We start from the raw sequence: 13,863 nt of genomic DNA on the forward strand, positions 1-13,863 counted from the left end.
ATACCAAGTGGGCTGGGACCTCAGATTTCGAGCCCCACAATATTAATCTTACTCATTATATTAAATGGATTGTTTATATTTTTTTTTGCCCGAAATGGAAAAAGTATTGTTTATAAACAATCCATTCAGCGTGTGCCCAGAGGCGACTTTCTTCCTGGTCCAGGTTCAATATGTAGCTATCTTCTTTCGTCAACTTTTTTTTTTTTTTGAGAAACCACCCCAAGAATAGGGGGGAGCAAATCAATTAAGGAAAATCAGAACAATATACATCATATAAGTCCGGAGGAACATCCTCCATCCAGACTTGATAATCAGAAAAATTACAAGCCAAACGAGCCAAACCATGCGCAACTCGATTCCCTTGTCTGCGAGTGTGACAGAAAGACACCTGTTGAAAGGATTTGGATAGAAGATTAATGTCATTCAGAATGTGGCCAAAGCTTGAGGACAAAAGATCTCCCTTATTGATGGCTTTAATGATGATCTCCGAGTCGCCTTCAAAGATTACCTTGGAAAAATTCAGATCCTTTGCCAGGCAGATTGCACTGCGCGCTGCCAACACTTCCACTGTCTCTACCGAAGTAGGCAGGGGAATAGAATGTGTATAGGCAGCCATAACTAGACCTTGTTCGTTCCGGATGATAGCTCCCAAACCAGCCAGAGCTTTGGATGAGAAGGTGGCGCCATCAAAGTTAACCTTCATCCAACCCGGGGGAGGAGGAGACCATTTAGCTGATTTGAATGTGGGAGGAGCACGGTGGGGAGTGGAGGAAGCAAGCTAAAATTCCTAAAGGTTTTCAAGGGCTGTGGAGCTGATTTTTTCTATTGGAAGAACCTTGTCACCCACACGGATCTGGTTCCTTCGCGCCCAAATTAGCGCTGCTATCATGGCAAATAGGTCCGAGAGGTTGTTATGATCTTGGGTTAGCTGGATGACATCCAGGAAAGAAGAGCAATTCACGGCAAGCTTAGATAACCACCTAAAATGGACCTGCCACACCGGATACAAACAGGAGCATGACCAAAGAGCATGGAAGGATGTTTCTTTTTCTAGCAAGCAGTGAGGGCAGGAGTCTTCATTCAGGATTTTCCTTTTCCTAAGGTTTACTCTGGTGGGAAGGGTCTCCGAACCAGCTCTCCATAGGAGATTTTTTGCTCTATTTGGAATTTTGAGGTTCCAAATGCCTCTCCAAACTTTTTTAGATAGCGACAAATCAGAGGAAGATGGCTCATCATTCAATTCACACTCCAGAAGCAATTTATACCCAGATTTGACAGAGTAAAGTCCATTAGAGTTCTTAGGCCAAAATAGCATATCCACACAGTTATCTAGGCTTAGAGGGATGGCTTTGATCAGAGCGGCTTCATGAGGCGAGAAGGAGGAGTCGATCACATCTTCACGCCAGCAGCAATTATCATGATCAATCAAAATAGAAACTTTAGCATCGTAACCAAGAGGGCTGTATGAGGAGATCACCTTTTAAGGCCGAGGGGTAGGAAGCCAAACATCATGGAAAATATGTATAGAGTCTCCATTGCCCACTCTCCATTGAAGGCCTTTTTTAATTACATCCCTACCCTTCAATAGACTTTTCCAGGCAAAGGAACCGTTGCCTTCTTTGGCCTTAAGAATGGAACCGTTGGGGAAGAACTTGGATTTAAAAAACCAGTGGAAGAGAGAGTCGTTGTTGTCCAGCAGCCGCCAAACCTGTTTAGCAAGCATGGCTTCGTTGAATTTTTGAAGTTCCTTGAAACCCATGCCTCCACGGTCTTTTGGCTTACAGAGAGCACTCCATTTAGTCCAGTGAATTTTCCTTTGATTCCCCCGCTGCCCCCACCAGAATTTCCTAATCAGGGACTCGATCTCCTCGCAAAGGGTAGTTGGAATTTTGAAGCAACTCATCGCAAAGGTTGGAATTGCCTGTATGACAGCCTTTAGGAGAATTTCACGACCCGCTTGGGATAGCAATTGCTCCTTCCAGCCTTGGAGCTTAGCTAAAATCTTCTCTTTAATGAACCTCAAGCTTGCTTTTTTGTGTTTTCCTACTAAAGATGGGAGGCCGAGGTATTTCTCATGGTTTTTGACCTCTTGAACTCCCAAGAACTCCTTTATTTGGTTGAGAATATGTGGAGGGGTGGACTTGCTGAAAAAAAGCCCCGTTTTGTTCCGGTTGAGCTTCTGCCCCGAGGCTTTCTCATAGACATTCAGTACGGATTGGATGTTCTGGCATTCAGCGATAGAGGCCTTGCAGAAAACCAGGCTATCGTCCGCAAAAAATAAATGCGTTAATCTCGGGCCCTTCTTGCAAATGGAAACCCCTCGGATATGACCCTCCTCCGCCTCTTTATTCAATAGTCCGTGAAGCCTTTCTGAGCATATAAGAAATAGGTAAGGAGACAGAGGGTCTCCCTGCCTAAGCCCACGAGAGGGAAGAAAACTTTCTGAAGGATCGCCATTGACTAGAATGGAGTAGCTGACCGTAGTGATACATTCCATAATAAGGGCTATCCACCTTATATCAAAGCCCATCTGCTTCATCATTCCCTCAAGAAAAACCCATTCCACGCGGTCGTAGGCCTTGCTCATATCCAACTTGAGAGCCATAAAGCCCGACTTCCCTTTTTGGTGATTCTTCATGTAGTGGAGGGTTTCGAATGCCATGAGGATATTGTCCGTAATAAGTCTCCCTGATTAAAAAGCACTCTGATTTTCCGAGATCACAGCTGGAAGCACTGCCTTTAATCTATTTGCCAGGACTTTTGATACAAGTTTGTAAACAACATTACATAAACTAATTGGCCTAAATTCAGTAATAAATTCAGGAGATTTAACTTTAGGAATTAGAGTAATGTTGGTATGATTTATCTCAGTCGGAATTTTACAATTATTTAGGCAGTCAAGAACAGCAGAAGACACATCATTTTCAAAAAGACTCCAGAAAGAATGATAGAAGAGAGGCGGCATACCGTCGGGACCTGGGGCCGTAATGGGTTCCATCTGATTAAGAACTGCATCAACTTCCTCCTTAGTATACGGCTTGAGGAGTTGCACGTTCATTTCTAGAGTAACAGAGGGTTTAATAACCGCAAAGATTTTTGAAAGCTCTGTAGGATGAGATGTTGTGAACAAGGAACGGAAGTAGTCCACTGCTATTTCTTTAATTTGCCTTTCCTCTGTGCACCACGCATTGCTTGAATTCCTCAGTCCCAAAATTTTGTTTCGCCGGAACCTATGGGAAGCCTTACTATGAAAGTATCCTGTATTTCGGTCACCACACTTCAGAAACAGGGCACGCGCTCGTTGCTCCCACATTAGGCTCTCTTTATCCAGAAGCCCATTCAATTCAGATTTTAATTTCTTGACCACCTCATACTCCGACTCACCCTTCGCCACTGCCACCTCAGCTTTGGAAAGCAATTTCCCTTTTTTTTCAATTTGCTTCTTGATGCAGCCGAAGGAATTTTTACTCCAAACGGTAAGCTTTTCCCCACACTTTTTTATTTTCCCAGCAACAATCGGCATGGTAACGGCCCTTGAATTCGAACCCTAAGCAGACACAACCGTTTCGCTACATCCACTGTCTTTAAGCCACATTTGCTCGAACTTAAACAGTCTATTTGGGCAAGGGACAATTCCATCAAATTTAATTACAATGGCTTTATGATATGAAGAGTGAGTGTTAAGGTGTCTAACCTTTGTGCCTGGGTACCGGGCGAACCAACCATTTGTTGCAGTTGCTCTGTCCAGCCGCTCAAGAACCAAACCCCCTGCTCTTTTACCTTTCCAAGTAAATTTATCCCCAACAAAACCAAGGTCCATGAGTTCGCATTCGTCAAGAACATCCCTGAACGCCGACATGAGAGACTCCCGCCTAGGACTGAGGCCAAGTTTTTCATGAGACCATAGGATCTCGTTAAAATCCCCTGCGCACAACCAAGGGAGGGAAGAATGCCGGTGAAGATCGCGGAGCAGGGACCATGTCTCATGCTTTCTTGCCGCGTCGGCGAAGCCATACACACCAGAAAATCTCCATTGTCCGTTGTCTGCAGCACCCACAATGGCATTGATGTGGTTTGGGGAGGATGAAACCACATCAATGCAAGTAGAGTTCTTCCAAAACAAAGCCAAACAACCGGACTTACCCGCACTTGGACTGATCCAACATTGATCAAATTTCAGATCAGAACACAATTTCCTAAGCCTAGCTTCAGCTGACCACGTCTCGACAAGGAACATGGCAGCGGGGTCTTGTGCGCGAGTGACTACCTCGAGCTCTCGGACTGTGCGTCAGTTCCCAAGCCCACGCACGTTCCCGCAAACCCAATTCATTGAGCTCGGCGGGGTTGGGGTTCAGCCGCCGCCGTTGGGAGAGGAGTTTCATTTTGCTTCGCACCGTCAAGGGCTCTGCGTTTGGAAGGGAGAGGAGAGATTTGTGGCTCAGATGAATGTCGTTTGCCTAAGGAAGTGTCTAGAGGAAGATTATCACCATACTGAGTTGGTCTTAGAACACAAATCCACTTTCCACCTACTTGGGCTTGTTTCTGAACTAGGCCTGGATCCAGGTTAGTTAAATCACTAAATGGTATGGGCTTCTTGGGCTGAGTGACTGACCTTTTGTTTAATGGGCCGGGGAGTTGATCTGGCAGATAAGTGGAATCCAGAGTAGGGGCGGGAAGAGCAGCATTTGAATTTTGAAACTCTGACGCCTCACTATCAAATCGACTGAGGTCCTTGTCAATGTCTCGGATTAGGTCCTCGAAATCCGGCTGGAATGGAGGATTTTTCAGGTGATCCTCCGTTATGCATTCCGCATCCTCTGGTGATAAAATGTGTAGAGTATCGGAACACATCTTGTTCGAACCGGTTGGTTTGGCGACATGGGAAGGTGGTTTTGGGGTGGATGTCAAAGAAGGTTGGGGACGGGGGGAAGGCGGTTGCAGATTGGCCTTGTCGTTGGCCTTCTTCGTAAAGAAGCCAGGTACTGAAACCACCTTCTTCCTAGAGACGAGAAAGGGGGGGGCACGAAGCCATGGACCGAATTGTTGGTCCTCTGTTTTCAAAGTCCCTTCGCTATCCATCCAGACCTCGCTATCTCTGTCAACGTGCGAAAGGCAGCCGCACCAGTAGCATAGATTGGCCAATCTTTCGTATTTAAACGACACCCATTGAGTTTCACCATCCTCTAAGGTAATAAGTCTTCCCCGGCAAAGAGGTTGAGCAATATCGACCCGGACTCTTACTCTGATGAAACTACCTGGAGGATGGTACCTATAGCTTCGCAAATTTGTTCAGCAACTGCTTTGTTCCTGAAGCGGATGGGGATGTCATATACTTGCACCCAAAAAGCAACCAAGGATTGATCGGATGATAGTTTTGTTTCATCTTTGTCGTATCGGGTTATAACCATAGCATGTTTGTCAAAGCTCCAAGGTTCCGCTGCTATTATTCGATCCACATCGGCCTTGTTGTCAAAAGAGAAGAGAACAACATGATCTTCAATGTGTTTTATTTTGAAACCAGATTTTGTTCTCCAGAGGGGGGTGAAGGTATTAGCTATGGCGTCCAAATTGAGAGGACGTTTGGTGAGGAATCTTGCTGCTATGGCGTGTACTGAGCTAGCTTGTTCTTTCTTCAAGCATAGGCCGGAGCCTTCCCTTTCTGACAGGGATAGTGATTTCCAGTGTTTGGTTAAAGCTTCCATTTTTGAGGAGGATATTCGAGCCCCTGTATTTCCCAAGTTCCCTGAAACAAAAAAACCACTAGCCTTGCACTAAACTTGTTAGAGCAAGGGACTAAAGACTCCTTCAAATGAAGGGACGACAATGCCACGGCCTAACAGAGGTTTCCAGAGAAACCTTTGCTACAGACGAGCAACCTCGATAATCTTTCGTCAACTTTTTGTTGACTACATCTAATAGTTATTTTCGTGTATTGAACGGTTAGCGACGAGTATATATATTTATATATACAAAATATAACAAGATAGTTTAGTCGTTAGACGCGTGTGACGCTCTCTCATCCCAAACCACCCATCTTTATTTTCTTACTTTTGTTTCTCACATCCCAAATTATAAGTCGGTTTCAGTGTTGAATATGTCAAAATCGGAATTCATTCGGTGTAAAGAGTGCCTTACCCACCAACTGTCTATGTTAAAACCGAAATTCTCTGTTCGGTGCAAAAACTGCCTCCAACACCGACCGACCCGAACCGATTACGCCCCTAGAACTTCATCTGATGAAGAACAAGTTGAAGCAGCAGCTAAAATTGTATTTTTACCATCTCATCTGGATGATCCACCGGCTGTTTTATCTTCTAATAAAGAAGAAGAAGAAACTATCTCTGAAGAAGAAGAAGCAGGAGGAGGAGGAGCAGAAGAAGAAGAAGAAGAAGAAGAAGAAGAAGAAAGTTCATCTGAAGAAGATGAAGCTGAAGCAGCAGCTAAAATTGAATCTTTACCATTTACTCCACCAGTGAAACCCCATCAAGAAGAAGAAGAAGCAGAAGAAGCAGGAGAAGAAGAAGAAGAAGAAGGAGAAGGAGAACAAAGTTTATCTGAAGAAGACGAAGCTGAAGCGGCAGCTAAAATTGAATCTTTACCATCCACTCCACCAGTGAAACCCCATTCTTCATCATACGGGTCAGAAACCAAAGCCACACAAGCCAGATCCACGAAGAAGAAGAAGCGTCCAAACTGTGAAATTGAAACGACGCCGCCGAAGCGGGTCAAGCAGAAAGACCCTGACCCGGAGCCAAAATCCCAAGGCGGTGGGGGAGAGAAGAAGCTTTTCCAGAGGCTGTGGAGCAACGAATACGAAATGGAACTGTTGACGGCAATGTTGGATTACAAAAATGTACACGACTCGGATCCCGGCGCAGATGCCGCTGCGTTTTACGATTTCGTCAAGAATAGTCTACAAATTACAGTGACTAAGGCCCAACTGATAGATAAGATGAAGAGGTTAAGGAAGAAGTACCGTAATAATGCTGGGCGAGGAAAGAAAGGTAAAGACCCAACCTTTTCGAAACCCCATGAACGAAACACATATGAATTGTCGAAGAAAATTTGGGGCTGCGCTGCCGCTGATGGGGCTTCGGGGAGATGTTTGAATGGGATGTTAAGCTTTAATAAGAATGTGGTGCTGGACGAAAGTTTAATAAAGAGTGGACTCGAATTGATTGGTCAACAGAAGAGGCAGGAATTGGAGGAGAGGTGGAAGAGGCTGGAGTTGGCTAAGTTGCAAATGTTGGCCGCTCACGCCGAGTTGTTTAGGGACCAGGCCAACTTGATACCTGAGGCATTCAAGGGCCATTGAGAGGTAAAGTTGTTTGTTTTGTTTCCACAAATTTTTTTTTTTTTTTTTTTTGAAAGATGTTTTGTTTCCTCAAATTGTTTGTTAGTTTTTCCGATTATGCAATTTTCTTTATTGCACTATTGCACTTCTGATGTTGCCCTGTTAGTCTCTCTATTTGATATAGTCAGTTGAAGACTCATTATCTGTTGTGGGTATTATATCAGCCTCTGTGATTTGCTGACTTTGTCCAGAGGAATCTTAGCCTTAATACCAAAGAATTATTCCTTGATTTTGGTGGATTACTGTTATGCAGCTATAATGATCTTTTGAAAGAGTTCTTATGAATTTTTTGTTTCGAATCATGATTCTTGTGTGCTTCCTTTTTAGTTATGAAATTTTTTTGAGGTTTTCTATGTATTTGGATCCCTTTTATTGCTCTGCCCGTTGTTAGATGAATCGTGCCCAATTTTACTGGAAAGTGGTAATCATTTAAGGCTCAAAAATTGGAGAAAATTCTTCATGAAGTAATCAGCTAAAAAAAGAAAAACCTTTACATTCTTTAGTCATGGTTTACCTAGAATTGGTCGATTGTGGAAAATTATTTGCTTACTTGAGGTATAAAGAATAGACTCATTGTAATAAAGTTCTAGGCTGACCCTGAAAGTAATGTAATTGAAACTGTGTTAAAATATGGACTATTCTAAGGTTGGACTTGGCTCATAGGAGCTGATTGTTTTCCAAAGAGTGCAGAGAATAAATTTGTAACTATCCCAAGTTCATTGGACACTGTAGAATTCTTATATGAAATGATATGGATAGTTTAACTGGGTTTGCAAATTTTAGCAAGGTCCTAGAACTGTAGATCCAAAACTGTCTCCACAGACGCCATCCAAAAACAAAGAGACAAAGAAACGTCCAGGTGCACAGCGGGGGCTAAGGACTGCATATCACATCTTCAGGAAGGAAGAATGTTATATGTTTTGTTAATTTATATGACTTACAAGTGCTAGAATTGTGTCTGTGTATGTCCCTTACTCTCACTATCTTTTCCATATTCTTGCAGCCATATAATGAGGAAAGTAAGAAAGAAAGGGAAAGAGTGAAAGAAATGGCTGCCTTCAAGGATTGCCAGAACCTACAAAATACAAAGACTCATGAAACTTGCCTAGAAGGTGACTACCATGTGACTTTGGAAGCAGAGTTAGAGAACTTCCTTGTGCCTTATGAATCAACTGTCAACTTGGCCATTACAATGATGAATGACCCTATGCTTCAAATTGACTGCTTTGAGTCTCTCGACGTACCAGCTGAAGAATCCAATTTGCTCTAGAGCTTCAGTTAGTGGAGTTGCTTTTGTGATGGGGGAAGGTGCCTATATAATCCGAAGATGGATACTTGTACTGTTGTACATGCATCCTTCTTTGGCCAGTCTTTTGCATAGAGTAGTGTTTTCTTTTGGAGCTTTTGTATATGTGTACATGTTTCCCATTGGCCATATGAGCTAGCATTATCTTTTTAAGTTTTGGCAGCAGCTAAAAAAGTAGAAGTACATTACAGACCCTCAAGTTGTATTAATTTTGTATCAGTAAAAGGTGCTTTTGTTGTACCTAAATTCATTTTCACTTTCCTAAGCTAAAATCATGCTGGCAAAGACGCAGTGGTAGACTGGTAGTATTGGAAAAATCATGGACTTATTTGAGCCCTCCAGGCCTGTTGATCCTCTTTACAGCTTTTGGGGAGCTATGGCCTGTCTCTATTTCAACACTCTTGACATCTTCTTTCTCTACCTTTCCAAACTTGATAAATTGCACTTTTCTGTCTAGCAAAATTGTCATAAAGTATCTAAATGCAGTGTTGTTGATTTTTTTTTTCTCCAATTTTAATAGGTGTAATGTGATTAAACAACAATCTTTTCTTAAACATTTTTTGCCTCCGAATTGTCTGAACATAAACTCTGACAGAAAACTATCACAAACATAATGTAAAAATGGTATGTTTATCCCAAGTTCTGATTGAAATTGATGAGAAGGAAACTTCACTCAACACCGTAGTGTGAAGCTTGCAATTGCATTTGGACTACTTAACACAACATCGGAAACAACCATCCATGTTGTGATTAATTGAGGATGTGTAAGGAATGCCATTCAATCATAAAGCTCATTTCTAAAATTAAAAACCGAGAGAGAACTGTGAGGTACTCTGTGTACTATCATCATTTCAAAAATGGAAGATGTTCATGCAAGGATTATTGGTAAGGTCTCCTTAAGAAAGTTGGGGGTGCCAATTTGGTGAGGAAGCAGAAACAACAGAGGTTAGTAATGGAAAATTTGATCCAAACTACCCAATGAACAGAACAGAACCAATGATTTCAAATGGAGATGATATACTTTAAGATTGATAAATGAAGATTTTGTTGAAATCTAAATTCCGAAAAGAAACCAACTAAAAAATGACTTTATGGTTTTAAGTTCCTGCCATACTTGGTGACATGTTAATAATGATTGAGAAGACACCAACTTCTAATTTCTAAAACATGAAAACTATACTAGCGATGCTTTTATTTCATTACAGTGATTTACACATAGGTACTGGGCCAGGAGGCTATAAAACCATGACAAACTATCGATAGAGGTTAAATCGCATATGGCATGCCTTACTTATATGCTAAACAGCACAGAAGAAAACATCAAAGATGTGATGCAAACCTATAGTGACATATTTTGCCACACTATCTCTATTTTATACCAGTATACATATTAATTCACACCTTCTCACAATCTGGTCTTGTAGGCAGGCATGTGATTATATAAAGATGGTGTCTCTCAGTCGATGATCCTGAAGGATTACCATAACTTTTATAACTCTCATTCTTATCATCCTCACTATTGTTTTCTTTGACAGTTTTTAGACCCCTTAAACAATTGATTAAACCTAGGTAATTAGCCAAGTTGTTACTTAGTCCAATTAAACAAGTCTAGGTTATCACAATAATAAAGATCAAATCATGCAAAGCAGCGGAAAATAAATAACACACAATAACACACAATATGAATCCACTATCTTGAAAGAATCGAAATTCATACAAAATGACTTACAAGCACCCCCGCTCGACTTCCTAATGCTACCAACCAGTAGAACTTACTGACACGACCACATGCAAGCTCCGAATCCACAGACTCCTTCTTTCTTGGATTCCCACCAGCTACAAGCACCCCCGCTTGTGTATTCTTTAAGCTTTAATGGCAGCAACTATTTTGATCATCAAGGTGTAGAAAATATCTCCTCATTGAAAACCCTAAGTTTGTGTAAAGGAAAGCTCCTCTAGATCTCACAAGAGATTTACACAAACCGCAATATGAGCAACACTTAGAGAGTCTTTGGGTACAAAACCCTAAAAATAAAAAGAGGCACAAGAGGCACTCTAATCTCTCTAAAAACCACTTCTAAAAAATGTTCTAGGGTTTCCCTTATATATAAGAAAGTTTTACTTGAACCCTAATACGTTTAAGTAGAGTTTGGGCTGAACTGGAACTCTGCAGAAAAATAAATCTGCACGTGGTTCGATCAATCGAGTCTAATTTTCGATCGATCGACCCTTGCAAATTTAGTCCAAAATTCTGCAATCACTCGATTCCAATTTCACAAATAAACATACTTTGAGCAAGCCTAAACCTAGACTCTATGTTTTGATCATGGTTTGCCAACATAATACAAATTGAAGTTCTAATACATTAGTTCCTAATTTCTTAGAACCTAACAATCTTCGTCAGAAGTGTTGCTTTCCTTGTTCTTATTATTGGCATCAACTGTTGGCACTGAACCTAATATTGGATTTCCCTTTGAGCTTGACTTCTTAGGTTGATTATTTGGCTTTACATTAGTTTCACACTTGGTCACCTCTTCTAGGAGAAACCTTTTGGCATCACCTTGGATACAAAGCAAGAGTAATCCACAGCAACCAGAACCACAAGGGCATTCTAACTCTTCACATGGACTTGGCAAGTGCAAGAGTCATCTCATAAATTCTACAAGTAAGCTGGTAAGGGTGGTTATTAACGTACACCATTCATTGTGCATTAAGTTAGTAGTTGGCGTCAGAAAAGTGGGCAGGAGGTTTGTAAGGCTGAAATATTAAGAAATAATTATTTCCTATAACAAATATTTCCAACTCTAACAAATAGAATAAGTGTTTGTAGATTATAAGTGTCACTCTATCATAAATTTATAGTAGAGTAATGTTACAACCACAAACTATTTTACAATTTTTACAAAATGTTGATATGGCCAACTTCTTATTGGTTCTTATTTAGGCCTACCATTAATATCCTTTTTTTTTTTTACTAATAATCACTCACCACATCAATAATTTGTAAAAAATTTTGAAAAATAGTTTGTATCTCTAGCATTATTCTTTATATTATATGTGTATGAGTGTATGTAATATTGATTGTGTGCATTATTTTTTGTTATAATGTTATTTGTGTAAATAATAATGTGTGTGGAAGTTTGTGTGTATGATATAAATATAAGAGAAATGTTTTGTCACTACTTTCATGGAAAATATAACAATTGCTTTAAGGGCATTCGTTAACATTACCCTAAATATAATATAACTTTATATGATTTAGTAATTAGGAAATAAAGAAGGTTTGTTGCATGTGTGTTTATTGTTACCATATTATAATAATTTTTTGTTATAAAGTCAAAAAAATTCAAGAAAAAAAATTTGTAAAGTCAATGATTGTTCAAGTATTTTATTGGTTAAGTAGTCACGTAATGTGTTATTTATGTATGAATGATTGTGGTTGTGTGCGTCAATAATTAATACAAAACCAATGAGTTCAATTTATCCATTCACTTTAAAATATTTTTATAAAAACAAAGACAAATAAATAATAACAACTGCATAAAAATAAAAATGTTAGATAAACTTAGCAAAATAAAATGGTCATAGCTACCCACAATGACAATTAATACTTATAATGAACTATCATATAACAATTCAAAATTTTAAAACTTGTAGAAGGAAATTGTAAAATTTCTTTTTTTTTGGTAAATGTGTACATATTCAAGTAAATTTTTTATTAATTCTCAAACTCTCGTCAATCCAAAAAAAAAAAAAAAAATTTACCCAATGTATGGGTTTGGTGGACCTGTACTTTGTGAAGTACCAGAGCCCACCAAGCTCGGGTACAATCTGCCTAATTTTTGGAAACAGGCTAGTTGGTACCCGAGTTTGGTGGACTCGGGTACTTTGTGAAGTACCCGAGCCCACCAAGCTCGGGTACCAATCAAGCTAATTTTTTGAAATAGGTTGATTGGTACCCGAGTTTGGTGGACTCGTGAAGTACCCGAGTCCACCAAACTCGGATACCAATCCTATTTCAAAAAATTAGGCTGATTGATACCTGAGCTTGGTGGGCTCGGGTACCAATCTGCCTAATTTGTTAAAAACAGGCATATTACATTGGGTAAATTCTTTTTTTTTCTTTTTTTTTTTCTTTTTTGGGATTGATGAGAATTAATGAATGCTTGGTCTTTTTCTTTTTCTTTTTTTTCCGGTATTTTCGACGACAAAAGTCTTATAATTTAACTCGTTTACACTTTTGGTGTGTCTATCAAAATTATTGGGAAAAAAAAGTTATCCCTTTTTTTTTTGGTGGTCTTTTGGATTATGCTTAATAGGCCTTATACACCCCTCTCCCTTTTTTCAAGTTACTTAGAAAAAAGATAATGCACTAAAGGACGCAATTAACATTTTACGATAAAGATATGGAAGTAGGAATGTCACAACCAAAATTTTACTTTGAATACTATGTTAAGATCGACAGAACCATAGGTTTGAGCTATAAAGAGGAGGCAAGGAAAGGTAGATCTTCCATCAGTCAGTAATTACCCATGAAATGGATCTTTAAATATAAAAAATAAAAATAAAAATAAATCCTTCTTTCTTATATTGATTATTAATATAAGAATCAGCTCATTCACTAGAGCATTAATAATCTCAGATCGGGTTGAGATCATTGACTGTTGTACTTGATGAGACCATTTCAAACAAAAAACATCTCCATACACAAACATGCCATAATTACTTAACCATGCCATTTCTGCAAGGTTGTCCGACTAATAATTGGATATATATTCCACTCATCAAATTGAGGGCCATAGCTTGCAAAAGCAGGACCAAGAATGGCAAAGGAAATTGTGATAGTAAATAGAAGATGAAGAATTCTTTAATGATTAAACATCAAGCCAAACAATTATACCTGCCTATTCTAAATTAATATGTTTTCAAGACCAGAAAAATAAAATAAAGCTTACTTACTTCAATAATTTCTCTGATGCAATTCTAGCTGCTCTAATTGTGCCACGGCTTGGTACCCATTTTACAACACGGTTTGGATCAACCCGCATGGGAGGATGGATTTTGATAAGCATAGCAAGCAGGCAGATTGGTACCCAAGTTTGCTGGGCTCGGGTACTAATCTGCCTAATTTTTTAAAACAGGTAGATTTGTACATTGGGTAAATTCTTTTTTTTTTTTTTAATTTATTTGTATTTATGAGAAT

At 39.8% G+C, this 13,863-nt stretch overlaps 2 protein-coding genes across 2 annotated transcripts; one reads left to right on the forward strand and one right to left on the reverse strand.

Moving 5' to 3' along the window:
- Positions 1–244: 244 nt before the first annotated feature.
- Positions 245–2,662, reverse strand: LOC115972854. The gene is made up of 5 exons (XM_031093089.1): positions 1,571–2,662; positions 1,109–1,477; positions 836–991; positions 509–697; positions 245–388 (listed from the first exon to the last, which is right to left on the reverse strand). Exons 1-5 carry the CDS (start codon positions 2,660–2,662, stop codon positions 245–247), a joined length of 1,950 nt encoding a protein of 649 aa, XP_030948949.1.
- A 3,344-nt stretch (positions 2,663–6,006) lies between these two features.
- Positions 6,007–8,516, forward strand: LOC115972848 (probable transcription factor At1g11510). Its single transcript, XM_031093082.1, has 2 exons — positions 6,007–7,318; positions 8,358–8,516. Exon 1 carries the CDS (start codon positions 6,095–6,097, stop codon positions 7,313–7,315), a length of 1,221 nt encoding a protein of 406 aa, XP_030948942.1. The 5' UTR covers positions 6,007–6,094; the 3' UTR covers positions 7,316–7,318; positions 8,358–8,516.
- The last annotated feature ends 5,347 nt before the right edge of the window (positions 8,517–13,863 follow it).

Source organism: Quercus lobata, unplaced genomic scaffold (genome assembly GCF_001633185.2).
Source record: "Quercus lobata isolate SW786 unplaced genomic scaffold, ValleyOak3.0 Primary Assembly Scq3eQI_107, whole genome shotgun sequence".
NCBI lineage: Eukaryota > Viridiplantae > Streptophyta > Magnoliopsida > Fagales > Fagaceae > Quercus > Quercus lobata.